General features: G+C 51.4%; 3 protein-coding genes and 1 pseudogene across 3 annotated transcripts; 3 read left to right on the top strand and 1 right to left on the bottom strand.

Moving 5' to 3' along the window:
• Nucleotides 1-3,668: 3,668 nt before the first annotated feature.
• Nucleotides 3,669-4,826, top strand: ACKR2 (atypical chemokine receptor 2). The gene has a single exon (XM_023529058.1). The coding sequence runs from the start codon at nucleotides 3,675-3,677 to the stop codon at nucleotides 4,824-4,826; it is 1,152 nt and encodes a 383-aa protein (XP_023384826.1). The 5' UTR covers nucleotides 3,669-3,674.
• A 9,605-nt stretch (nucleotides 4,827-14,431) lies between these two features.
• Nucleotides 14,432-15,937, bottom strand: LOC105290391 (5-beta-cholestane-3-alpha,7-alpha-diol 12-alpha-hydroxylase). Its single transcript, XM_011357485.1, has one exon. It carries the CDS (start codon nucleotides 15,935-15,937, stop codon nucleotides 14,432-14,434), a length of 1,506 nt encoding a protein of 501 aa, XP_011355787.1.
• A 5,889-nt stretch (nucleotides 15,938-21,826) lies between these two features.
• ZNF662 (zinc finger protein 662) lies at nucleotides 21,827-27,495 on the top strand. The gene is given in 7 exon segments (XM_023529057.1): nucleotides 21,827-21,931; nucleotides 22,177-22,294; nucleotides 23,846-23,856; nucleotides 24,581-24,667; nucleotides 25,873-26,517; nucleotides 26,520-26,815; nucleotides 26,817-27,495. Coding segments are annotated over 7 exon segments (1,284 nt in total). The 5' UTR covers nucleotides 21,827-21,888; the 3' UTR covers nucleotides 26,901-27,495.
• LOC111738149 lies at nucleotides 25,299-25,414 on the top strand (annotated as a pseudogene).
• Nucleotides 27,496-27,521: the final 26 nt, after the last annotated feature.

Below are 27,521 nucleotides of genomic sequence, written 5' to 3'. Positions count from 1 at the left end.
TTTTTTTTTTTAATTATAGTTGGTATACAATAATATACCAGTTTCAGTTGTATAGCATAGTGATCAGAGATCCATATAACTCACAAAATGATCACCCCACTAAATCTAGTACCCCTCTTCCCCCTTACATATTTATTACAACGTTATTAACCATCTTCCCATGCTACACTCTACATCTCCATGTCTGTTCTGCAACTATCTATTTGTACTTATTTCCTTTGCCTTTTTTTTGTCCTCCCCAAACCCCCTTCCATCTAGTATCCCTCTAAATATTCTCTGTATCTATGAGTTTATTTCCGCTTTTGTTGTGTTGTTGATTTTGTTCTTTAGATTCCACGTGTATGTGAAATCATGCAACATTTGTCTTTCTCTATCCGACCCATTTCATTCAGCGCAAGACCTTCTAGGTCCGTCAAGGCAATATATTTTTCCATCCCCTTCCTGTTAGTCTGTGTGTGTCTTTTAATCTGAAGTGAGTCTTGTTTTCTTATCCATCCAGCCACTCTATCTTTTGGTTGGAACACTTAATTCTTTTCCATTTGAGGTACTTGTTGATAGAAATGTAGTTATTGCCATTCTTTATTCCTGTTTTTGATACATGTTTTTTCTTCTTAAAGAAGTCCCTCCGACATTTCCTGTAAAACTGGCTTGGTGATGATAAATTCCTTTAGCTTATTTTTGTCTGGGAAGCTCTATCTGTCTTTCAACTCTAAATGGTAGCTTTGCTGGATAAAGAATTCTTGGTTGTAGATCCTGGGTTTTCATCAAGTCGAATATTTTGTGCCAAGCTCTTCGACCTGGATAGTTTCTTTTGAAAAATCAGCTGCCAGTCTTATGGGTGCTCCCTTGTAGGTAACTGATTTTCTCTTCTGCTTTTAAGATTCTCTTTGTATTTAACCTTTAGCATTTTAATTATGATGTGACTTGGTGTGGGCCTCTTTGGGTTCCTGGTTTTTGGGACTCTCTGAGCTTCCTGAGGTTTTATGTCTATTTCCTTCACCAGCTTAGAGAAGTTTTCCATCATTATTTCTTCAGATAGCTTTTCAATATCTTTTTTTTTTCTGGTACCCCTATGACACAGATATTTTTACCTTTAATAGTGTCCCATAGGCTCCTAAAATTATTATTATAGTCTTGACTTCCTTTTTATCGCCATTCTGATTGAGTGTCCTTGGCTTTCCCGTCTTCTATATAAGTCATTTGATCCTCTTCTTTATTCACTCTGTTTATTCCATTTAATATACTTCTCATCTCAGATAATGTGTTCTTCATTTCTGATTGGTTCCCTTCTATAATTTCCATTTCCATTTTTATGTTTTTTAACTCTTTGTTAAATTCTCACTGAATTCGTCTACACTTCCTCTAAGTTCATTGAGCATCTTTATAACCAGTGTTTCAAACTCTGCATCTGTTAGATTACTTGACTCCATTATATCTGGATCTTTGTTCTGTTCTCTCAGAAGGTTTCTGCTTCTTTGTCTTCTCATTTTGTCTTCTCATTTTGGCTGCCTTTCTGTGTCTGATTCTATGTACTAAGCAAAGCTCTTAAATCTCTCAGTCTCATTCCTGTGGCTTTGTGTGATAGGTGTCCAGGGGCACAGTCCTGAGCGGGGTTCAGCTGCAGGCCAAGTTTAGCTCCAGCCTGTGCCCTTCCAGGGCCCCCCGTTGAGATCCAGAAAGCAATCCACAGATGCTGCGCTCATAGTTGCCTCAAAAGGCCCCACCAGAGACCGAGGCCAGCTGCCTCCAGTGTGAGTCTAGGTGCTGCTCAGCAAGGGGGACGTGACTTGCTGAGGGTTTACCTGGATGTGGCTTGGGTGGGGCCGCCAGTTGGGTGGAGTTTCAGGGAATCCTCTGGACGGAGTGACCTCTGTTATCCGGTTTGATGATGTCTCTGCTATGGTGGTGCTGCTTCAGCACACTGGGAGTGGGAGAGGGCTCAACAGAGGAACAGTGGCTACCACAGGCACCTCTGTACAGAGCGAGTCTTGCCTTGGCCCTCGTTCCGACAACTCCATGTTCCCCTGTAAGTCCCTGGTGCCCTCTGTGCAGCCAAACTGGTGCAGCCAAACTGCCCAGAGCGAGCAGGTCCGTCACCGCAGAAGTCCGGACACGGCCCCTTTAAGAGTCGTCTGCCGCTACCGCAGCCTCCGCCCTCTCAGCCGCTCCGGACCAGGCAGCCCCGTGTCCTCGCCCCGTCCTACCTTCTGCCGTTGCAAGGTAATTTCTTAGTTCTCTCCCTAGTTGTATGGCTTGTTCATCTAGATCCCACGTGATTTTCCTTGCTGTTTGCTCCTTGTTTCTGTCACAGCTTTGATTTGGTCACCAGAGGGATGAACAGAGCCTCTATCACCTACACCATTTTTTTTTTCCCCAGCGAGGCTCTCTCTTTTAAAAATTATTTTTGATAATGCAATTAAAATCTGGGAAACCACTGCCTCAGAGGGAACCTGATCATGGACAATGACCTGCCGCCATCCCATGCCTCTGTCTTCTGCCCCGGTAGCTGCCATATAGAATCCTGTGTGTGCCTGTCATCCACTGGCTTTCCCTTCCATCTTTTTGACTCCTCAAAGTACATATATATATATATACATATATATTGTCTTAATTTTATTAAGAGTATCATATATATATATTTTTATGGGACTTGGGGATGGTAGATCTATTCAAAAGGCAGCAGGAGGTGGAGACTCACAAGGTCGTGGTAAGTGGGATGAGGAGGGAATCTGGGATGCCTCCCACACTTCAGCCTTAGGTGACTGAGGAGTTGGTGGTGCCATTCAGTTACACAGACACAGGAGAGAGGAGGTTGGTGGGAAGGTGATGGACTGTTCTCGGCAAAGCAATAATTTGCACTAACATTTATTGAGTGCCTACTATGTCCTGGGCACGCTTCATAGGGCTTGAAGTGCTTCCCATGAATGATCACATTTAAGCCTCACAAGAACCCCATGAAGTAGGCGCTATTATCATTATCATTTTAAAGATGGGAAAACTGAGGGATGGAAAGGGTTAGTAGGTTCTGAGTCTACCAACACAATGGATCACGCCTTTCTGCTAAAGCCTAGAAATACTGGATAAAATATTTTTAAAATATTAAATATTTTTAAAAAGAAAATATTGATATAAAACTAAATATTTATAAATAAAATACCTTATATAAAACCCAGGGAATGCTCAGGTGATAGAAGTAAAGAGAGCTCAAAGCCAGAATGGACCCACTAAACATTTGTAGATAAAACAAGCCCCACTGAAGATAAGCTCTCATTTAAAAAAAAAAAAAGTCATAAGCCACACATGAGGAAGACTATGGTGACACAATACATAGGTGAATTGGTAGCCCAAAATAATGACGTCAAAGACGTTAGTAGTCTTTTTAAATGATGGGGGAGAAAATAAAGATGGGAAATCATAATGAAAGAAGGGGATGCTATGAGAACACCTGCGGTTGTCACCTACTCAAGGTGCCGTAACTGTTCGTTGGTAGACTTGGGCCCCCCACGCTCGTGCTCGTGCTCGCTAGACTACGGGTACAGATGTAAATGCGAAGAATCTGCTGGACATCTCAAGCGGTAGCAAAAGGGGGTTTGGAGAGAGGCGGGGTCTCTTCTTACTTCTCTCACACTACCCTCTGGTCCGCAGAGCTCCAGGACTGGACGTGTCCTCCCCACATGGCCTCACCTCTGCCGCTCACCACGGAGGCCGCCCCTTCTGACAACAGCAGCTCCTTCTACGACTATGAGGACTACCTGGACCAGGTGGCCTTCATGCTGTGCATGAAGGAGGAGGTGCTGTCCTTTGGCAAAGTCTTCCTGCCAATCTTCTACAGCCTGGTCTTTGTGCTGGGCCTGGGCGGGAACCTCCTCCTCCTCGTGGTCTTGCTCCGGTATGTGCCTCGCAGGCGGATGACTGAGGTCTATCTGCTGAACCTGGCCTTCTCCAACCTCCTGTTTGTGGTGACGCTGCCTTTCTGGAGCATCACCGTGGTCTGGCATTGGGTCTTCGGGAGTTTCTTGTGCAAGATGGTGAGCGCCCTCTATACCATTAACCTCTATAGCGGCATCTTCTTCATTAGTTGCATGAGCCTGGACAGGTACCTGGAGATCGTCCACGCTCAGCCCCACTCCAGGCTGAGGACGCCGGCCAGGTGCCGGCTCCTTGCTGCCATGGTATGGGCTGTGGCCCTGGTCGTCTCCATCCCTGACGTGGTCTTTGTGCGGACTCATGAATACCCCACGGGTGTGTGGAACTGCTATCCTGATTTTGGGGGGCATGGGACCCCCTGGAAGCTCTTACTCCGCTTCCAGCAGAACCTCCTGGGGTTTCTCCTTCCGCTCCTTGCCATGATCTTCTTCTACTCCCGCATCGCCTCTGTCCTGGTCAGAGTGAGGCCGCCAGGCCAGGGCCGGGCTCTGAGGATAGCCGCAGCCCTCGTGGTGGCCTTCTTCGTGCTGTGGTTCCCATACAACCTCACTTTGTTTCTGCACTCACTGATGGATCTGAAAGTCTTTGGGGACTGCAAGGTCAGCCAGCACCTGGACTATGCCCTGCAGGTAACAGAGAGCTTCGCCTTCTTCCACTGCTGCTTCACCCCCATCCTGTATGCCTTCTCCAGCTGCCACTTCCGCCAGTGCCTGAAGGCTTTCCTGGCCACCGCGCTTGGGCGGCACCAGGCTCCTTGCCCTGCCCAGGCCCCGCTGTCCAGCTCTTCTGACATTAGCAACCTCACTGCTCAAGAAGAAATGACCAGCATGAATGACCTTGAAGAAAAGCAGGCTGAGGACTTCCCCACTGACGGGGAGGTAGGGGGAAATGAAGCTTAAGCGGCCATGCCACAGTCTGGTGAGAGCAGATGGGACCCTGCTCCGTTGGGCATCCACTCAGTCCTCTTTCCAAGGGCCTCATTGATTATGTTGCTCAACCCAGTGGTCACTTCTCAGTTCTCAGCCATCAGCAGCACTGGCTCACTCCGGTCTTCTTCCTCTGCTGTCTTCCTTGCCATCCAGGACACTATTTAAATTGTGCCACAGTTGGTCCCCAAATTTTTCGTCCCGTGCAATTCAACTTTGCCAGCTTTCCCCAATGGAACTGTCTAGAAAGCAGGGTTGCTTGCTTTTACTGCCAATCCCCGTACCAGCTACTCCTGGAAGCCTTCTTCCATCTGGCCCATTCCATCCTCCGGCCAGAGATGGCCTCCACCCCAGGGGCTTCCCTGGCACCGTTAGCATCACAGCACACCTGTGATACACACTATGTGTCCTTGCTTTTTTGTGTCCTGGTTGCCCGCTCCTATCCCCTTACCAAGATTGGAGCCCAGAGGGCTTGGTATCTTCTTCCTTTGTCTCTGACCCCCAATTCCATAAATGTAGATTAAATGATAGAAACCTGACTTCCGGTCTTGGCTAATTTACTTCATGTCCTCCAATCATTTCCTTCCCTGCTGCCCTCGCTCAGCTTTCAGGCGTGTGAATGATTGGATGGATAGCGAATCAAGCAGGCTATGACACTCTGCCCACTCTTTCTTCTCCTTGAGCTTTGGATGGTTTACTCGCAGCACACGTGTCGTGAGCAGGGCTGCCCTGAATGTCGCCTGCCTCGGCCTCGTTGATTTTCACTCTACCTCTGCGCCCACCTCTCTCGGCACTGGAGCCTTCAGCCCTCTCTCCCGAAGGCCGCAGATGCCCCACTGTCGGAAAGGACTCCGAGTTCCCTCTGTCACCTGGGAAACGGAGCTCTGGATCTGAAGGTGGCACTTTGTTTGAGGATGTGGGGGATGGGCTTCTATTTTAGAGCTCCTGAAGTCTTGCCTCTCAAGGGACCTCAGTCCTGCCCATGTGGCAGCCTGACTGGTGAGAGACAGCCTGAGCTGCACTGACAGGCTCTACGTACCCAGAGTCCTTGACTTTGTGCCCATGATGCACAGATGGGTAGGGCAAGATATGTCATGCAAGGGACACCCAGCAAGGCTGGTCACCAGCATTGTTAGAGGTGTGTGTGTGTGTGTGTGTGTGTGTGTGTGTGTGTGAAGTGTGTGTGCAGGTGTCTTTGTTGCTCCGTGGGCTATGTGTAGTACGTTTCGCTGTGCGTGTGGGTCTGACTCGAATGGGTCGCTATGTCCACATGGCTCTGGGTATCTGCCCACAGGTTTTCTGTGTGTTCCTACGTGCCTCTCTAGCTGTGTAAGTGTGAGTGTGTGCCCTCTGCAAACAGTATAAGAAGTGCCCTGAAGCCTGTGCACGAAGGAGAAGAAAAGGGCTGGCAGGCGACCTCTTGGTCACTCTCATTGTCCCGGTTGCCAGATACTGCAGCTGACCCTAGTGGGGACTCCGACTGCAGTGCTGTTTGGAGAAGGCATGCTGGCACTGATCCAGGAGTGAGCTGGTGGGGGCTGTCACAGCCCAGGCCAGGACAGAGTTCTCTCCATCCAACGTGACTTCCCAGCCTGGACCTTGGTCCCTCTTGCTGCTCTCTGTCTGCCCAAAGGCCTGGCTCCCTCAGAAAAGCCATCAGGATGATCTTGGCCCTCAGGCTGTGAGGCAAGGTAGGCTCTTCCCACAGCCGACCCAGGGAGAAGGTCAGGCATGGCTCTGCCTGCGAGCAGGGTCGCTCAGTCCCCACCCTGTGAAGCGTGAGCGCATACACACAGTTACTGCCTAGGAAAACAGTTCCGCCGCGGACATGTCATCCCTGATCTTGCTTTGTTATAAGCTGTCCTCACAAAATATACACAGTGGGTTTTTCTATGAGAAAAAAAGTGTTGGTGCAGAAATGAAGACTTGGGGGACAGAACTGCTGTGTCAGGACACGTAGTGTCTGGGTGCGTCCTTGGGGGTCTCAGTCTTCCTACCGCCTCGAGGCCTTTGCTGAGGAAGGAAGGGCGGCCCTTGTAGAGGATGTCTCCAGCAGTCCCCATGTAGGGGCGTAAACCGCAGGTGCCAGGGGCCCCTGCCTTGCTGGCAGATGCCAGCAGTGGTGGGCATCGGCCTCTACATGCACACTCTGACCCCAAGTGCTCACCCCTCCCTGGGAGGCCTGTCGTTATGGTGGACATCCCTGGCTGTGAGGCGGGACCCTTGTATTCACCCCATACCTGACCCACTGAGCGCCCTTGGCCCAGGACTACTCTCAAACAGATTTCAGGATCCTTGAAGTTCCTGGGAGAGCTGCACGTGGTCACTCTCGGTTGACACCTCTCAGCCTTGACTCTGGACTTGGGCCCCCAGCCCTTCCCCAGCGTCAGCACTGAGCTGATGGAGAAGGGAAAGTTTCGGTGGTGAGACGCCCGGTTGAAAGAACACTCAAGGAGCCGACATGAGAATGACGTGGCAGGCACCAGCTTGATTGCGAGGCGTGCGCTCCAGCACTAGGGGCCCGCACGGGCTTCATGTGTGTCGGAGAACAGTAGCGGCACTCTGCCACGCATGCGTGATGCAATAAGCTGAATCATGCTTACGTAAGTTAGGCGCAGGCGCCCTACTACATTAATGTAACATTCTAAATCCAGGGTCCTATCCCTAGCCGTGAGCCTGGATCACAGCCAGACCTGGGACCCACACTCCACCCCTACAAGGTCACGGTGAGGGATCTGAACCAGAGGGTGCTACCCTGGGCCCACAATCCACAACAACAATATAAAGAACAACAAAATACTACCAAGCTACAGGCTACAAAGGCTAGGATGGCCACTGCCCACTGCCAGGAGGACCCAAGGACTTCTACCAACTTGTCAGGGGGTCTTTTCCCAGGGCATGGATGGCTTGGACTTTAGCATCCATTTCCTGGAGGGCTGCCTGTGCCTGGTCGGCATGATCAGGAATGTAGACACAGCATTCTACATGGAGTAGGGCATAGGTGCCGCCCTGGGCAGCAGTTAGGAGGTCAAGGGCCATGTGGTTTTGCAGAGCTACTTTCCTCATTTGCATGTTGTCATCCATTAGAAGGGTTACAGCCTGATGCATAGCATTCAATGCCTGTGTGGTGCGCTGGGCTAAAGCTTCCACCTGCAATTCTACATCTATGGATCTCACCCCTGGAACGAATGATGCCAGAGGGTAGAACCACATGCTGCCTGTTTCTGCCAGTGCCGGCAGTGATGTATAGGATCCCAATTACGAGGCAACTTGGGCAATGTAGGTAACATATGTCCAGCTAAATATGGACGTCCCCAGGTGCAACAGCTTGTCCAATGAGCTGGCAAGTAGGTAGCCGGTCGGTAGGCTCTGTACCGACATAACACTGTCCATTCCACCAGACCTTGGAGATATTAGCAAGGGTGGTGTTAGCACGCAGCTCAGGGGGTAGCCACCCCGTGATACGGTCGGGCGCAGATCTCACTTGTTCTGTGCGGTGGGAGGCCCGCTTCCGCAGTTCTACATGTTCTCCCGCCAGCCATTCCCACCCACTGGAAATGGCACAGCCTGTGAAGGGTGGGGAGCTGTGAGCAGCACTTCCATGGCCCGCTGCTGCTGGTCCCATTCAGGTGTGGTGCTCCAGGTATGCAGCCACGTCCAGTTCTCAGCCGTAACCAGAGCAATGTGCCACGGCAGTCCCTCGGCTGCTTCCACTGGTAGTTCAGTACACACCTGGCAGCGGGAAGTGGACAGCAGCAAACCCATGAGCCCAGGACATGACACTGTTCTCCATTGTCAGGCTGGGTCATAGGATAGAGCAGACAAAGGGACTGTTAAGGGCAAGTCCCATCCTTCTGGGAGGACACAGGTCACTTGCCCATCTTGAGATAAAAGGGTGGCCCAAAGAGGAGCTGCCCTGGCCTGGTACCACACAGTTTCTCCAAGGGTAGCGGGCCAGGGGGTGTCCACTGGCGTCACAGTATAGAGAGGAATGGGCCAGAAGCTGAGGGCAAAACTCCCCGTTAACAGTGAACCCTCCGCAGTCATCGAGAGTGACACTCGCAAGGGCGTGGGCCAAATATAAATCCAGAGTTCTACCCGCAACCCATTGCATAAGCCCTGTCCCCAGGGCTCCTCCACCAGGGCCACCTGTATAGTCTAGGGCCACAACCAGGTGACCTGTTTACCTGCTGCCAAAGGTTCTGGGGCCGGCAAGAGCAAAGCTTCCTGGTAGGCCCAGGGCAAGAGCTGTTCAGCAGTGGTGCCCAGGCACACCTTGATAGCCCACGGCAAGCCTGCTATAACCCTGTCAAGGGGAGACAACCCTGTTCTCTGGGCCTGCTCATTCAGAAGGCGTATGGCCTGTGGGAGGTTAGTGTACCAACAACCCCAGCCCAGGCCCAAGGCGTGCAGTTTGTCCTTCAGCAAGCCATTGAGTCATTCTACCATTCTAGCTGCCAGAGGTGGGGGCCCAGGTGTGCACCTCCTGATACAAGTGCACTGCGGGCAGTCACTTCCACGTGGCTAAATCTTAAGCCATGAGACCACGACACAGGATAGGGCTGTGCAGATAGCCCTGGGAAAGGATGAGAAATGTCCACTGTCGCCCTTCCCAGGTGAAGGCAAACTGTTCTTGGCTTTCTGGGACTATGGCAATAGAGAGAAAGGCATTTGCCAAGTCCACCACGTAATGATATCATCCAAGTTCATGTGACAACCGATCCATAATGTCTGTGACATTCAGTATGGCTGCATGCAGGGGCGGCGTAACCTTATTCAGCTCCCGATAGTCAACCGTCATGCACTAGGAGCCGCCGGGCTTCTTCCCTGGCCACACGGGGGAGTTGTACGAGCTATGAGTAGGACGAATGACAGCAGCTTCTTCCAGCTTCAGAATGATGCGTCCTATTTCCTCATGGCCGCCCGGCAGACGATCCTGTTTTGTGTTCACTACCCGGGTAGCATGGGGCAACACCAACGGGGCATGGTGTGGATGTCCCCAGATGATAGTTCTTACCACCTGGATGCAAAGGCAGAATTCACCAGCAGTGGTATTCACAGTCAAGCTTTGCAAAAAACATCAGTCCCTAAAATATACTCCTGTATGGGGGATATGTACATTTGGTACCTCCGAGGAGGCAATTGCAGATACCCAGTGTCACAGGGACCTGCCGCACATGCATGAGTCGACCCCCATACCCTTCTATGGTTGCGGTGGGCCCGGAAAACTTGTCCGGATTCCCATAAAGCAGGGTGCTGTTGGCACCCGTGTCCACGAGGGCTTATAATACCCTCTGCACATTGAGGGGGGACCAATGTATAGTCAGTTCCACACGTGGCCTCAAGTCATCCGGCTCCCCTGCCAATAGGGTGTCCCAGCCTAATCCCTAATCAGGGAGATAATCTGCCAGCCGCTCCCCACGGGCCATGGCTTTCCCGGGAATAGGAGTGAACTGCTGGTCAGGACACAGCTGATTCCGCAGGCCCAGCAGCACTTCATTAGGTCGCTGCTCAATCTTTTCTGCAGGGCCCCTGCCGCGAGGAGATCAAACCACATCTGCTTGCGGCTCACTTTCACGGCCTAGGGGCTGGGGGCTGCTCTGCCCACCCTCCCCCCTTTTCAGCCATGCCTCCATCCGTGCACTGGCCGGTTTGGGAGGGCAGGGGCTGGTACGGCAGGCGCTTGGAATGCTCCTTGTGTTTGACTTCCACATCCCCAGCCTAGCCATGGCGGGTTACCTCGTGGATCCGTCTATCCACGTAAGGGGCCAGCGGTGCTTCCGTGGTGCCAGAAGTACCGGCTGGGCCAGAGGTCAAGATCAAGTCCTTCATATAGGTTGTAAACACCTCTTCATCGGGGCTAGTATACTGGACGCAGAACACCATCTGTCGCATGCCAATTTGCCAAATTATCTGAACCAGATCTAAGTACGTGGTCCATCTGCTCGCTGTCTCTGGCAGCTCCCCCGGGTGGGCCCATGCTGTCTGTGTGGCGGACATGAGCCGGCTAGTCAGGGAGTGATTACCCGCACCCCGAGCCAGGTGCGCCACATTCCGGAGATGCCGGCAGAGGGACAGTATCACCGTTGCAGAGGCCAGCTGAGCCATCTTTCAGAAGACGATTCAGTCCCTTTGGCTCCATCCTCCCAAGCCGCAGCAGCCACCCCGGAACCGTCTCCCCGGCCTCTGCCGTACCTGTCTCCCCGGCTCTCTGCCGTACCTGTCTCCCTGGCTCTCTGCCGTACCTGTCTCCCCGGCTCTCTGCCGTACCTGTTTCGTCAAGTCTCAGAGTTCGGCGGTGGTGTACTGAATCAAGGTGGCATGCTTTTTAGCCTGGGGGTGCCCCCAGCTTGCCCCCACCCCCGGGGCCAACGGCTCTTCCATTTCAACCTGCTGCAGCATCACCGGCCGTGCCTTTCCAGTGCTTCTTCCTGACATTGCAGTCGCTGCACCCGATGAGCCTGGTCCTGAACCTCCAGGCCGGCCTGCCGCAGCACCGCCAGGAACATCCAGGCCACCTGACCCGCTGCCTCCCAGTGAGCAGTTGGGACATTCGGCTCCAGCAACTCCAGGGCTTTCTGGACGTCCTTCAGTCGCAGCTTCTCTCCATCCCAATCCTCTGGGGGCATCCACGTAGCCAGATACGCAGCCACGGGATACCCCTGGGAGGTGGGGGCGGGGAGCACTTGTCCTCTACCCAGAACCGTACAGAGCTCTGGGGGCCGTACCCACCTTATCCTGCCAGCTCCGCCATGCGTCAGCACCGAGCTGATGGAGAAGGGAAGGTTTCGGTGGTGAGACGCCCGGTTGAAAGAACACTCAAGGAGCCGACATGAGAATGACGTGGCAGGCAACAACTTTATTGGGGAGAGTGTGCTCCTGTGCTAGGGGCCCGCACGGGCTTTATGTATGTCAGAGAACAGTAGTGGCACTCTGCCACGCATGCGTGATGCAATAAGCTGAATCATGCTTATGTAAGTTAGGCGCAGGCGCCCTACTACATTAATGTAACATTCTAAATCCAGGGTCCTATCCCTAGTCGTGAGCCTGGATCACAGCCAGACCCGGGACCCACACCCAGCCTGTCTACAGCCCAGGCTCCAGATCCATATTCTTTCAATGCACCTAGGTCTGAGCAAGGTCAAGGAGGTGTGTGAAGGCCCCACCTCTTTGCCCTATCCCCATCTGCTCTGGCACAAGACCTGACTTGTGGGCAGGTTGTTGGGCAGCTCCCCATGGATGGCTCCTAGCCTCCCAGCCCCCTTCTCCCTCTCCTGTGCTCCTGGCTTCTTATGGAACAGGATGGGATAACCTGTCTTCCCCCGGCCAGTTGAAGCTCTTACCAGGCAGACATCATAATTTTAGGACAGCTAGACCCAGAGAAAGGTGGGCCCTGGCTCAGAGTTACATAGCTAATGGGGACAGACTCCTGTCCCCAGCCCAGGCCCCTGCCCACTCTAATAGCATATTATCCTGGCAAAACTCATGTCAGAACACACAACCTCCACAGAAAGGAAGAGACCAGTCAGAGATGTAGGATAGGAGTAGCAGAGAAAAGCCCCAGTGGGTGGTCCTTGCAGGAGGTCCATGCTGCAGGGGCCTCCCTTCTCTAGGACTCTCCAGCTCCCACGGTCACTCCCCGTCATGTCCCAGCCCTAGCTAGGGCCCTGCCATCAGCCAGCTACAGGTCTGGCAGCAGCACCCTCTCGCCCTGTCCCAGCCCTGGTAGTTATGTCTGGTAACTGGGATTGTCTCTAGTTCATATGCCTGAAAGCTGAGTGAGGGCAGTGGAGAAGGAGATGATTTGAGGACAGGAAGTAAATTAGCCAAGACCGGAAGTCGGGTTTCTATCATTTAATCTACATTTATGGAATCGGGGATCAGAGATGAAAAGAATAAGATACCAAGCTCTAGGGGCTCCAATCTGGGTAAGGGGACAGGAGGGGGCAACCAGGATACAAAAAAGCAAGGACACATAGTGTGTATCACAGGTGTGCTGTGATGCTAACGGTGCCAGGGAAGCCCCTGGGGTGGAGGCCATCTCTGGCCGGAGGATGGGATGGGCCAGATGGAAGAAGGCTTCCAGGAGTAGCTGGTACGGGGATTGGCAGTAAAAGCAAGCAACCCTGCTTTCTAGACGGTTCCATTGGGGAAAGCTGGCAAAGTTGAATTGCACGGGATGAAAAATTTGGGGATCAAATAGGACACAATTTAAATGTCAGGTATGTGAAAGGGATGGGGAGCCAGAAAATAAAAACAGTGACAATTAGAGGTGCTTTGGGGAAAAGATCTGGCAATAGGCTGGACAGGGGGCCTGGTATGGAGAAAAGTGCTTGAGTTATGAGCTATAAGAATGACAGCAGGGATGCGGAGGAGGGGACACGGTTTCAGAGGCACCACGGGGCATCGAGCTGACAGAACTGGAACCTGAGGGTGTGTGGGTGAGAGAGAAGGAGAGGGCGAGGGCCTCTCTTCTGTATCTTCCTTGGGGGCTGAGGTGGGCGGTGGTGTCCTGAGCAGAGAGAGATGGGGAAATCAGAGGAAGGTGTGGTTCAGGGCAGAGGTCAGGGGGTAGGGAGGGGTGGCAGAGGCTGAGTTCTGAGTGGGCTAAATGAGTCAGAGGTGTTGGGAGTCCACCAAGGGGAAACTGGGGCGTCTGGGGGCAGGAGAGAGCTCTGAGCTCAGCAGTGGTTGTGAAAGCCAAGGGAAAGATTGAGCTCACCCCAAGGTGGGGGTGCAGAGAGGGCACCGAAGAGGGACCTCGAATAACTCCTACATGAAAGGCAGCATTTCCCTACACCTGCTCTGTCCAGTATGGCGGCCAAGCATCACATGTGGCTATGGGGCACTCGAGGTGTGGCTGGTCTGAATTGAGACGTGCTCAAAGGTGAAACGTCAAAAGGTAAAAAAGACCAGATTCTGAAGACAATACAAAAAAAAAAAAGAAAATGTAAAAATGTTTCATTCGTATTTTTATATTGATTACAACTTGAAATGCTACTATATGGGGTTAAGTAAAACATATTACAAAAAAGAATTTTACTTTTTAATTGCTTCTTTTGTAAAAAAAAAAAAATGTGTCAACTAGGAAGTGAAAAATTACACATGTGGCTCGCCCCATATTGCTACTGGACAACACTGTTCTAGAATATAAATTCCACAGGATGTGGAGTAAGTATCGAGGGGAAAAATGAAGTGGGGGCAGGGGATGGAGGCGAACATTTGCAGGATGCTGCGCCCCTCACGGTGACCGGTTGCTGCGCTGCGGCACTTGTCGAGGCATGAACTATCTCCCAAACTGAGCTGCTCACAGATAGTTTGCCTTCCCCCGGACTTCCTGTGAGAGGAGTTTCTGCAGAACCCACTGTGAGAGATGGTATTTCAAAGAGAGAACGATAAGCCTGGGAGGTGGCTAGATGGAGGCCAGAGAGCAAGGAGGACGACCAGGACAGAGGTGGGGGGGCCGCAAAAGCAGAGGGTGGGGTAGTGGGTGGGGTTCTGGGGCTTCAGAGGGGCCAGAGGAGCTGGAGACCCCCAGGAAGCCCCGCTGGCCGGGCCGTTGCCCCCCTCAGCAGAGCTTACACAGGAGGCCTCAGGCGATATCGGAAACGCACATCGTGACTGGGATGTGTGGTGCCAAAGCCCCAGCGCTGGGGGTCCACGGGTGGCACAGGTGTGTCAGGGTCCACCAGCTCCAGGTCGAAGTGTGTGATCATGAGCAGGACAAAGAGCTTCAACTCACTGAGGGCCAAGAACCTCCCAGGGCAGATGGACATGCCCGAGCCCCAGGGCATGGTGTAGTGGTGGATCTTTTTGCCTGCCTTGTAGAAGTTCACTTTTCGGCTGCCATCGGGGTTGAGGAAGCGGTCGTACTTGAAGGCCGTGGGATCAGGATGGATTTCGGGGTCCATGTGCACTGAGAGGTAAGGGAAGAGGGCCACGGTGTCCCCATTGCGGAGCTGGTACTTCTCCCCACTGGCCATCTTCAGGATTTGGTCACCATTCACGACCCTGAGGAGGGTGGGCGCAGCCTTCAGCCTCAGTGTCTCCTCCATCACGCTGTCCAGCGCTGGGCTGTGGTGCAGCGCACTGACTTTGAAGTTGCAGGACCGCCCGGCATCCAGCCTGGCCTCTCCCAGGACCCGGGCAGCCTCCTCTCTTAAAGCCCGCATGGCTTCTGGATGCTTCAGGAGGAACAAGAGGGCCCAGAAAGAGGCAGGCCCCGTGTTTCCCTGAGAGACCCAGAGTATCATGAAGTTGAACTTGTCCTGCATGGCTGGGGCTACTCCGTGCTCCCTCAGAAACTGAAGCATGTAGGCTATCCAGTTGCTTACGCCATCCTTCTCCAAGTTGTGTTGTGCAGAGAGCATCTTGTGAAAGAGACGCTGGAGCCGGCCCACTTCTAGCCACTCGCAGGGGCCCAGCAAAGAGTAAACAAACCTGGGAAACAGACGGTCAAACTTGAGAAACTGTGCAAATAACTCCTCCGCCTGTAGCAAGTCCTGCTCCTTATTCTTTGTGCGGCCAAACAAGCTCAGGTAGCCGGCCTTGAACAAGGCGTTGTAGCAGAAGTGGAAGAGACCATCTTCATGCCAGCAACTGGCATCTGGACTCTGGCTCATAGGCCCCAGTATGACTAAGGACAAGCTGTCCAGCATGGTTTCATTGAGATCCTTCAAGCCGTCTCCCATGAGGTACTTGGCGCTGGCTGAGTGTATCATCCGGTGGTCTCCCGGCACCACGTCGTATCCAAATACCTTTAGCACTAGTTTTTCCGCATACTTCACAAAGTCTAGTTTTCTCTGGGCATCCTTGAGGATGGGGCCAAAGGAGAGGGGGTCCATGACAAAGGTGAAGTACTGGCCGCCTAGCTGCACCGTGAACACGTCCCCGTGCTTGGTCCGCATCTGCTTCAGGAATTCAAACATGTTCTTCCGGAAAGCTATGGCATGGCCCAGCCAGGGCACAGAGCCCTTGTCCAGAGGGGGTTCCTGGGGTCTGCGCTGCCGGAACAGCCCCAGCAGACACAGATACCCCACAGTGGCCACCAGCAGGATTCCCAGCATAAGACCCCAGAGCACCATGGCTGCGCTCTTCCAGGTTAAGCTCTGGATACACCGTTCTCCGGGTGCCAGAGAGCTTTTGAAAGGTCTTGACAAGTTGGGAATAGACAGGTCTGTGTTCCTGGACCTTGCCCTGTGGCTGCAAGTTATAGCAAATAACCCTGGGAAGACAGTGTCTGGGAGTGGATTTAGCTCTTGCTGGAGCCTGGTCACGTGAGAAGAGGAGGTGGGACCAGGAGGAGGTTCAGAAGGAGGCTTCTATGGCCACAGCACCCTCACCAGCTTCGGGCTTTGCTCTGACCTTTCAGACTCAGTGCCAGCATTTTCTCTCCAAAGCCTTTCTTGACCCCACTCCCACCGCCATTTACTCGGGCATTTGCTATCTCATTCAGCAGAAATTCAACAAGCACTTACGAAGTTTACACGTCTACTCCTTCTTCATCTTTTGAAGACCCGTAGAGTCTCCCGGACTGAGGACTGTGCAAGCAGAGGCTCAGACTACAGCTTCTAAGCCTCTCGCCCAGAGCACTGCCACTCACCCAAATGGCTTCCATATTTCCCTAGCAAGAAGGACAGACTGGGAAAGTTGTAATTATCAAATGTCAGAGATGCTAGGAACTTTAACCTAATTGCTTTATTTCACAATAAGGATCTAGGCTCAGAGTGTCACAGGAACTTTCTCTCGGGTTGGGTCCACGCCAGCAGGCTCAAGAAGGAGAAAGCTGCTCTACTGACTCTCAGGCTTTAGTCAAGCAGTCTAGTCCATTGTCGCAACAGATGAGGTTCAGACTCCATTCGACCAGTTCTGACAAACCTTAAGTGAGTCTAACTTCCTAAATGACCTGCAAACAGGGACTGTGTCTCCTCAGAGGTCTAGGATCTCTGCATGCTCTCTTGAGTGAGCTCCCTTTGCCTTGTAGAGCTCCCCTTCACAGGAGATGAAAACACCCACACTCCGCCTCCGGGAAGTCCTCTCTGATTTCTCAGGGCAACTGCAGCAAGTACTCAATGCCATTAACCCTCTCCAGCCTTAGAATCTAGTCAGAAACTGTGGCTAACTCCAAAGATCTGAACTTTGTTTTTAATGGCTGGCAGCATCATCTTATATTCATTCTCACCTTTATTCACCCATTCACACCCACTCATCCATTCAACAGATATTTGTTGGGCACTTTCTGCCAGAAATTTTGCAACGATCGTGAATGAGACAAACACAGTTCCCGTCCTCTTGGAGTTTATGGTTTAAGGAAGGGGAAAAGATAATAAATCATTGCCCAAAGAAGTCTATAATTACAGCTGTGTGAAATGCTGCAGAAAAGGCACCGAGCGGGAAGCAGGTGAGGAGTCAGGAAGCAGATGGTCAAAAAGTGGAGGCCTGGAAGACGCCTAGGCCAGGTCAATGTGTGTTGTGTGTGGCGGTGGTGTTACAGGTGGAGGTAGGAGTGTGTGTGTGGGTGTGTTGCTCAAGGCATGCGGCAGCGGCGTCCAGGGTACAGGGTGTGTACCCACGCACTTTGGGGCCCACGTGGCTGCAGAGCTCCGCAGCGAGCACTGCGAGCCCGCGACACGCCTCAGCCTTCCAGCCCTCGGCCGCAGCTCCGCAGGAGGGTAGGGGCAGGATTACGGTGGTGAGCAGGGTGGCCTGGAAGGATCAACGACACCCAGAGGCGGTCGTGCTAGAGCGGCCACGGGCCGGAGGCCGGAGCAGCGGTGACGCACCGCTGGCCCCGCGGCCTCCGCGATGGCGTCTCTGGGCAGGCGGTGCGGGCCACACCCCGCGCGGAGGCGCCCCAGGTCGGTGGGTCCGCGGGGCTTCGCGACCCGGCGCTGCGTGTCTGCCAGTTCGTCTGCGCAGCATCCGCAAGGGGGTGGGGCTGGGACTGGAGAAGGACGTGCGGCGGGGGGCCGCCCCCTCGCTGTGGCCAACACGGGCGCTAAGCGAAGCCACCACTTCGGCCCGCACTCCTGGGCGTTCTCATAAGCCCTGCGCCAGCATTATTTCTCACCTTTTTTGCACATTCCATGGTGGTAGTGGTGGTGGTGATGGTGGGTGTGTGGGGTTTGAGTTTTCCAGACAGGGATCGAGTGGGTCTGGTCCCGTCCAGTCTCCTGTCTTCGTAATCCATATGTGGCCCAGAATATTGAGCAACTGGCTACCGACCAGAGGGTTCTGTTTACCTGCTGTGGCTCCTATTTGGGGTTCTCTGTGGGTTCTGTAGTCCGGTTGCCCTTCCTATCCCCCCTCCCCCAGCCCCGAGTCTTGTTTGCCCTTTATTCCAATTCTAGATGATACTGCCCACTTCCCCCATGCCTGCCGCTTCTTGCCCACCGCCTTGGCCCCCCAATGCAACAGCAGTACCGGTGAAATGAAGATACAAGTGAGAAATTATTTCACTGTGTTTAGGGCGTATAATAATAGTCTCATTTAAAGTAGGGATGGACTGGCTTATGGCTTTCAGGTTTCCTCCTTTTTTCCGGGAATTGGGTGAAAGCCCTCCATGGCAGCTGGGTTTGACAGCCTGGCGCCTCAGGTTAACGATCTTCTACTCGCCATCACATACACCAGTGTTAACTTAAAAATAAAAAGCTGAAAGGAGAGACAGTAAGTGTTTGAGACCAAAGAATAGCTATTTGAGAAGCACTGTTTTGGGCAGAAACCCAAACAGTGTTCAGATTATGTGGTGAAGACAATGTTTTTGTCTGTTTGTTTGTTTTTTAATGAGAAAAGGAGGAGATTAGTTACATGAATATACAAAAAAGAAAGAGACTGAATATATATATAAAAAAAGAGACTGAATATACAAATGAATAATGGCCAGACCATATAGAAAAATAGAATTCTTACCCATAATCTGTAGCAACCAGTCCGGGAAGCCACAATAACCTCTATACCCCCAAAGAGCCAGAATTTGATGAATGTGCTCCCCCAAACAATCACATAAGACCCTCTGCTCTAGCCAGTCCCCGCCATGCCAGCCTCCAATCAGCAGACCTGAAGCCTTCCCTTTTTTCTGCTTAAAGCTTTCCCATTTCTCTGCCTGACTTCTGGTCTCTGCCCAATGCAAGTGAGAATGGCGGACTCCTTTGCTCTAACAAGCTTTGAATAAAGGGCCTTTGCTTTTCATTTGGGCTGTCTTTATTTATTGCCACAACTCTGTTTAAAAGTTTAACTTCCTGACATGCCATTTCCTCTCTTTGAGCCTTACTTTCTTCAACCGAAAAACTGGCTTAACATTTATTCATTATTTTATTCCCGGCACTTTAAAGAAATTGGGCTCTAAGAAGTTGTAGACATTGAGCGGATGTTAGAGGCACAAAGATGAACATATCAAGGAAATAATCCGCTCTCTGGATGTAGAACCTAGTAAAGGGAGGCAGACGCATGAACAGGCCCAGTCAAGTGAAGTATGTGCTACCATCTATCAGCATCCATCTTGCAAGGCTGCAGCAAGTGGAGAAGGGTGGTCAGTGGGGAAAGGGCCGGGAAAGGATTCCTAGAGGAAGTCTCCTTCCCAGCTGCCCGCTCCCCACCACCCCCACCCCTGCAGCAGCGTCCTGGGGCAGTTGGTGTCTCGGATAGCAACAACTCCACACAACTTCTTCGCAGGGAAGGAAGGAGGACCACAGAGATGCGGCGCCCTCCGCCGTCCTAGAGAAGCCGGAGTGGGACGAGCGCTGTATCCTCCACCTGTCGGGCGCAGAGCTCTGGCCTGCGCAGAGCGTGGGATTTCCCGGTGTGGGGTAGTTATGTCAGTCCCGCCCCGGTCCGGAGCGTCCCCTCCCGACCGCGGGCGGCCCCCGGGCGAGCCCGCCGCACGCTCTCTTTCCCATGGGCGGCCCGGGCCACGGCGAGCGGGGCCCGCTTCGGCCCTGTGTTCGAGCTGCTGCCGGGACAGCCCGCGCCCGCCCGGGCGCGCCCGGTGAGTGCGGGGCCGCCGGCAGGAACCTGGGCTCCGCTCTGCCCCGGGCTCCAGGCTCAGATAAGGGGCGGAAAGAGGGCAGTGCGGCGACCGGGAAATTGAGGTACAGCCCAGAGTGGAGGGCCCTGAAGAAGAGACAGGGGGCAAAGTGGATTCGACACCCCTCAGACTTGCACGGGCAGAAGCACACGTGCAGCTACCTGCACAGGCATGAGCCAAGAGCTGGGGCAGAGAGATGTTCACAGCGCTGTGCGCGGCGACCAAAGGCCAGAATTGCCATGACACTGGTTTTACAGAGCTGGTTCTGTGTGAAGTGGTCTTCAGGTGAACGTGAGCTTGCAGGCAGTGGAGGGAGGGGCTGGATCTTCAAGAAGCTGGAACTGCAGGAGCAAGAGCACAGATCTGGGCAAAGACAGGGTCTGGGTTCATAACAGGACGGTGACAGGATAGAGGATGAGGTTGGTGGCTCAGGAAATGATCCTCGGCAGGTAAGCTGGGTCCCTAAAGAGTGAATGGAATTGTTTGTGGTACAGATTTGGACAGACAAAGGTGAGCCAGCCAAAGCCTGAGCCCTGGAGTGCAGGATAAGTCCCTGTGGGACTTGACAGGGCAAGACCGACAGGAAATGGACCAGAATGGGTGCCTCTGCAGTATGGAGACTGCCATCTTGAATGAGGCAGTGGTTGGGAGTCATAAGACGTCTTGATGGCTCTTAAGTTAGCACTGTTAATGTTTCCTAAGGAGGAAGGTGAGAGAGAAAGGAAGGAAAAGCTGCCGGAGCTTGGGCTCCTGGAGATACAGAACAAGGGCACTTGGATACTGGGATGTGGGGAAGTCAGACTAGGGTGGGATGTTTTAGAGAGTGTGTTGGGGTAGGGAGTGCAGGGAATAAAGTCAGAGTTTGGGTCCGTCCTATTGAGTACAGTTTCCAGAACAACCTGAGTGTTCTGAGGAGCCCTTAGTTGCCTCTTTGGCTGGTGGCAATGACTTGGAGGGAAAGAAGAGAAAGGGTCCTCCACAGGGGCAGACGCGGTGGCAGGAGAGAGGACAGAGCCAGTGTGGCATAGTAGGTAAGAGCCAGAGGGCGAAACAGGCCCAAGTTCTGTCTCAGTTCTGTATCTTTGGGGGAAGTTAATCTCTGAGCCTCAGTTTCCTCTTCTGTAAAGTGGATCTAATACCTTCCTCAGAGGCCGTGAGGCATATACAAAGTAATACATGTAAAGTGCTCAGCACAGGCTCAGTAGTGGTAGTTGCACTTGTTATCGAGGGTTGGTGACCTCTGAAGGACACATTGTGGAGAAGGGGTGGCACCTAGAGCGCAGATAGTTGTTTCGGGCATAGGGATGAAGAGGGAAAACTTGCTGAGACTCATGAAAAAGATGAGAGGATGTTTGCTGAAGTAAAGAGTCATGGGGAAACTGATGGCCGATCTCTTTTATCTTTGTAAGTAGAGGGCAGAAATATGCTGACAGTTCCTTTAAACATTCAGAATCCAGAAACTCAACCAGCATCCCCTCTAGTACCTCTTAGTGCCTGGTCTACCCCTTGCCCCACAGGTCTGGGTCCTGGGATTGTCCCAGGGCATAGAAACACATGTTGTTTTAGGAGTTAGTGACCTTCGAGGACGTGGCCATCTACTTCTCTGAGAACGAGTGGACCTGCCTGGCCCCGGCTCAGAGAGTTCTGTACAAGGACGTGATGCTGGAGAATTATGGGGCCGTGGCTTCCCTGGGTAAGGGTCTTTCCCTTTGGACTCTCTCCGCCCTTCAGTTTCCTGGCTCCTCCCTTCTCAGAGGCTCAGGCGTCTTTAGGAGTCCTGGGTTGAGTAGCAACTTCAGGCTCTTGGATTCATAATGACCCGTCCTCAGTGGTTGCTGGGAACTCCTGGTATCAGTTTGGGCCTCACCTAGGACCTCCTTGCCCCAGAGTGAGAGCTGCCCGCACCTAACCCCCGTGCTGTGGGTACGGTGGGGAGACAGCAGCTTCCTGGTGCCCCACGCAGCCCTCAGTTCCCCACGCCCTCAGTTTGGGAGACCTGGTCCAATACCAAGCATGGCCATGCAGATGTCTGCACTTGAGACGGCTCAGTTCTTCAGTGAGTGAAATCGTGCATCTGCTCGCTCAGATGTTATTGAGCACCTCCTATCCTCCTTCCCAGCCTTCGAAAGCACCTTTCCCCTGGGTCTCCTGCCCCTTTCCCTGGACTTCTTTGTCTTGTTCCCCCCTCGTAAATTCCCTTCTTTCCTCTCCTGCCCCTGGAGACACAGGCCTGGGAGGAGCCCTGGGATTGCTCTGTGTCACCCCACTCACCTGCCTTCCCATTTCCTTCCCCTCAAGCAGCATTTCCATTTCCTGAACCGGCTCTGATTTCCCAGCTGGGGCGAGGGGAAGCGCCCTGGTGCTCAGCAACTCAGGGAGCTCTGGATGGAGAGGCCCCAAGGGCCATCTCCTCAGGTGAGTGAGGACACATGTCAGTCATCTGACCGGTTTCCTTGTCTTGGTCTTTATGTTGTAATAGGTTTGTGTTCTCTTAACCTAGTGCTGTACACACCAGTGGGGTTCCTGTTTGTCCTCTGTGCCCCGTGGTTTTCCACCTTCTTGTTTTAGTCATCCTGCTCTGCTGGGGGCCACCTTCATTCACCTGTTTCGCTTCTTCCCTATCTCTGCCGTTTTTATCATGGCCGCTATTTATCTTTACTCTCTGACTTTTCTGTTTACTCTGTGATCTGAGGTGGCTTTTCTGCTTTCCTGGCCTGCTTAATGTTCCAGCAGAAGATTCTGACTGCCCTTGGGGGCATCACGGCCATCTCTATCATTAGAAATCAAGAAATTTTGATAACTCCAAACCAAATAGTTCCTATTCCTCGGGGATTTCTGGTGGGTAAGGCCCGGCCTTCCTTCAGGTTCAACACAGGGCTTTACTGCTCCTAATTTCCCAGCGAGAACTGTGTCCCCTTATTGCCATGGGGGCCCCATTCCATCTTCTTCCCAGAGGGGCTCTTTTGTGGGTACAGTGGGACTTGTGTTACTCTCCACTTCTCCATTCTCACAGTTCTTTGCTGTGTCTGTCAGTCTTTCCATGTTAGAAAACTCTTGATTGCAAGTAACAACCCAGTTCAAACTGGCTTAAATAATAAAGAGGAGTTAATTGTTTCATGTCATTGGGAAGTCCATAGGTAGAATGGGCTGAAGGCAGTTTGATTAGAATTTCAGTCTGCTCTTCTCTGTCTCCTTGTATGTTGGCTTTGTGTACAGTCTGGCTGCTCTCATGGTTGTAAGGTGATTGGTAGTTGTGAATCACACACAGAGGGAGAAACAGGGCAGGTCTTCCTCAGACTTCAACCGTTGCTAATCAAAATCCCCAAGTATTGCTCCAACGAACCATCTTAAGTCTTACGCCAGCTCCAAATCCATCATTGAGGCCAGGGAAATACTGTGCTCTGATTGACTTGGCTGGACTGTCGATCCCTGAAGCAGCCTGGCAGGCAGTGGGCGGGATGGCATCACCTGCTTGGCTTAGACTGGTGTGGGCCGACATGAGTGGCTGGAGTCGGGCTCACTCCCAAAGGGCATGGCTACTCCACAGTGGGGGAGGGGGAATGGATGCAGGGAGATAACCACGCTGTTCCTACGTTCTCTCAGGATGTCGGCGCTTCCTCTCCTTGCCACCCAAGGAGATTTCTCATCTTTGCTTTAGGTGGAAAGCCAACAGCCAAGTTATTACTCAAGCAAGACCTCAGCTCACTGCCCTGCAGCAGACCTCCTTGGAGTACGTATTCCTACTCGAAGTCCACTTTTGTCTCTGAGAGTACCGAGGGGACACATAGTCCCTGGCTTTAGCAGCACGAAAGGTCATCATTTGGAAGGTGTAGAGTTGATTTGTTTCTTAAGAAGCTTTGGATGGGAGTTACAAAGAGGTGGATCTTAGCTAAGCCTGAAGAATAGTTTATGAGAGTGGACCTCTGTAATCAGAGATGACTGTCATTAGAGTAAGAAGTGATCGAGTGAGGCCATTTCTTATAGATGCTATAGAGAGACCCATTATTGATCCTTTGTGGAAAGAGAAGGCAAAAGATAGCTGGATAGGAAGGAGAGAAACAGAGATGCGGTTTCCCGACATGGCCTTGGGAATGGCTCTTTGTAAGTCCATCCTGTCCTGATCCTTTCCTATGTGGACTGGCTTCGCCTCCTAGGGGCAGGTACAGAAGAGACCTTAGTCTTTCCAATTTCTCCTTGACATTTTAAAATGAGTGATGTTTTCGTATTTTAGGGAACTGATAGAATCGCAACTTCCCGGTACCTCTATTTCTTATCCGTTATGTTCTTATGCCCCTCGAGTTTCAGGTCACATGTTATCATTCCTTCCGGCCACCTTCATTCTCCTCTTATAACTTCTGTCTCTGCGCCTTCCCTGTTGGGCCCCACTCCTTCCACTGAGCCGTCTTATTTATATCTTGACCTGGCGGGCTATCCATTTCTTTCCTTTTTTTTTTCTGTCGTACTCCTCTGTGCCCTGCATCAGAAGGCTCGCCCCCAGACACGGTGTCCCCTTAATGCAGTGGGGCTCCGCAAAGGAAGGCTTGTACTGTACAGTGTTCCCCCAGTGATGTGAGGTCCCACAGAGCTCACCCACCACCACGGGACGTGCTGTGGGAGGCCCACCCTGGGCATGGTGTTCCCTTGATGCAGGGCCCTGCGTCAGGAGGCTCACATCCTTGCAAGGTGCTCCCTGCGGTGGCGTTCCTGCCTGCTGGCATCTCCCATCTTGAACAGATGGAAGAGCCATTGAACCTGAAACCACAAAGAGAGGGTCCAAGCCTAAACTGTACCGGTAAGTGAGAGGGAAATGAGCAGGTTTGTCCCAGTCATATATTTTCCTGTCTTCCCTTCGTAAAATGTCAAAAATCCATTTTACCATTTATGTTTTAAATAAAAGATCCTCTAAAAATGCCCAAATCAACCAATTAATCAAGAGAAAACTTAAACCCCAAGCTTCAAGCTTTCATTTGGACAGGCCCAGTTAATTATACTTGGTGAATTTTGGGTCTTAGACTTGAACTGAACAGATGGCCTACCCATCTGGCCACAATGGTCAATCAGTGTTTTAAAATTAGACACTTGTATTTTACTCATTGTGTTAGTTGCTTGGAATCAAAAACGAGTATTATATTTTGACCCCTATCCTGGAAGGGCCCACAGTCTAATGGGACATTATATAGAAATGTATAATTACAGCAAAATGTAACACTAACAGGTGTGAATAAGACCCTATGGGAGCAAAGAGGAGGCAGTCTTTGCCCAACTCTGCCCAAAGTAGTTTGGGGAAGCTCTTTTCATGGCACACCTGGTGATTGATGTTGAAAAATATGATGAAGGACGTGGTTCCATGGTGTAGCGGTTAGCACATCTGCTTTACATGCAGAAGGTCCTGGGTTCACGCCCCAGCGGAGCCATGGTCCATGGTCTACAGCCATGCCACCCTGAACAAGCCCGATGTCTGATCTGGGAAGTTAAGCAGGGTTGGGCCTGGTTAGTACTTGGATGGGAGACCACCTAGGAAGACCAGGTGCTGTAGGCACAAATAATAATAAATAATAATAAAATTAAAAATATATATGTATAACAAAAGCTAAATATGATGAAGATTCTTCTTGCTGCTCCCCCTGTGTGTGACAAGCTCAAGTTTCCCAGGTGTACCAGGTATACTACCCTGGCCTACTCTCATGTTATAAACTGGGCTGACTACCTGGACGGAATTCTGAGTTGCACTCCTTAGAGTCAGTTCAACTGTTTCCTGAGAGTGCCGCTCCCTCCATGCCTGGTCTCGTGCTGGGAATCACAGCCCGCAGGAACTCTCTAGTTTCTGCCTTTTGCTTTTAGTAGCTTTCTGTGTGTTAAGCTCTGTTTTGCCATTTCAGCTAGGTCAGAGCCACTGAGACAGAGGGGTGGCACTTGGAGAGAAATGAACATATTACCACCACTTGGTGACCTTAATCACTTTATGATGACATCTGCAGCTCTGATTTCTTCTTCCAGGGGGTGTGTTGAAAAGCGAGGAAGAAGATTTTACTCTGAAGGAGGAAATTTTTGAGGAGCCACAGGACCACAGGGTGCCATCAAATGGACCCTGGTGCTGTGGCTCCCAGGAATTCTGGTTTGGAAAAACTTGTGAAGAGAAAAGCAGATTAGGGACATGGCCTGACTACTCCAATGGGGGAAGTGTGGGGAACACTACAAATGATATTACAGCAGTGATTGTCAAAGATGAGATGATCTCAGTAGAAGACAGTTCAGAAAATATCAATGTTAACACTCACCTTGTTATACATCAGAAAATTCTAAGTGAGCAGGTATCCTATATATGTGAAGAATGTGGCAAATGTTTTGGTCAAAATGAAGACTTTGATCAACATCAGAGAATTCATAATGGAGAGAAGGTCTATGGATGTAAGGGATGTGGGAAGACTTTCAGTTTTAGATCACATTGCATTGCACATCAGAGAATTCACGCTGGGGCGAAACCCTATGTATATCAGGAATGTGCTAAAGCATTCATTTGTTAGTCAAACTTGATTCGGCACCAGAGAACACATACAAGAGAGAAACCCTTTGAATGTAAGGAATGTGGGAAGGGTTTTAGTCAGAACACAAGCCTTACACAACATCAGTGAATCCACACTGGGAGAAACCATATACGTGTAAGGAATGTGCGAAAAGCTTTACTCGGAACCCAGCCCTCCTTCGACATCAGCAAATCCACACTGGGGAGAAGCCTTATGAATGTAAGGACTGTGGGAAAGGCTTCACATGGAACTCGGATCTTGCTCAGCACCAGAGGGTCCACACTGGGGAGAAGCCTCATGAGTGTCCTGACTGTGGGAAAAGCTTCATTTGCAAGGCACACCTTATCCGACATCAGAGAATTCATACTGGGGAAAGACCCTATAAATGTAATGACTGTGGGAAGGCCTTCAGTCAAAAATTCTGTTTTGATTAGGCATCAGAGGCGCCATGCTAGAGAAAAACCCTATAACTGTTAGATCTCCCACCTTCTTGAACATTAGAGAATACATAATGGTGACACTTGTTTATAATTTTCATGCTACACGTACCCCAAGACAAAATGAGATGACCGTCCACACTTGCTGTTACTCTAATAGCCAGTATTATCTTTCTCCTTCTCCAGAACAGATACCCTGTACTCTAGCAAGACTGGTCGCTCTGTTCAACCATGTTTATACTAAGCAACATTTAGTTGAGCACCTACTCTATATCAGGCACTTGTGCTAACCATTTTACATACATTCTTTAATTTTTCTTAATCCTATTAAGGTTGATACTCTTATCTGCATTTTACAAATGAGAAATCTGAGGTTGAAACAGGTTATAAAACCCGTTTTAGGGTTGCTCAGCAAGTAAGTTATAGAGCTGAGACTGGAACAAGGCCTATTTGACTCGAGTCTACTCTTCATTTGTGTACATTTTTGCTTCTACCCATTTTTATTTGCTAAGTTTCCCTGGGCTAAAAGTTTCCCTTCCTCATCTAAGACTCAGCTCCTCCAACTGAACAGACCTCTCCTCCTATTCTACTTGTAATCTGTACCACCCATGTTGGCATTTAGTTATGTGCTGTCTTATATTTTTCTAATAGTCTCTTTTTTGTTATTCCAGCTAAATTGCTCCAG

The sequence above is a fragment of the Pteropus vampyrus genome, unplaced genomic scaffold, assembly GCF_000151845.1.
Source record: "Pteropus vampyrus isolate Shadow unplaced genomic scaffold, Pvam_2.0 Scaffold35, whole genome shotgun sequence".
Taxonomy (NCBI): Eukaryota; Metazoa; Chordata; class Mammalia; order Chiroptera; family Pteropodidae; genus Pteropus; species Pteropus vampyrus.
This window is presented reverse-complemented; position numbering and strand designations above follow the sequence as displayed.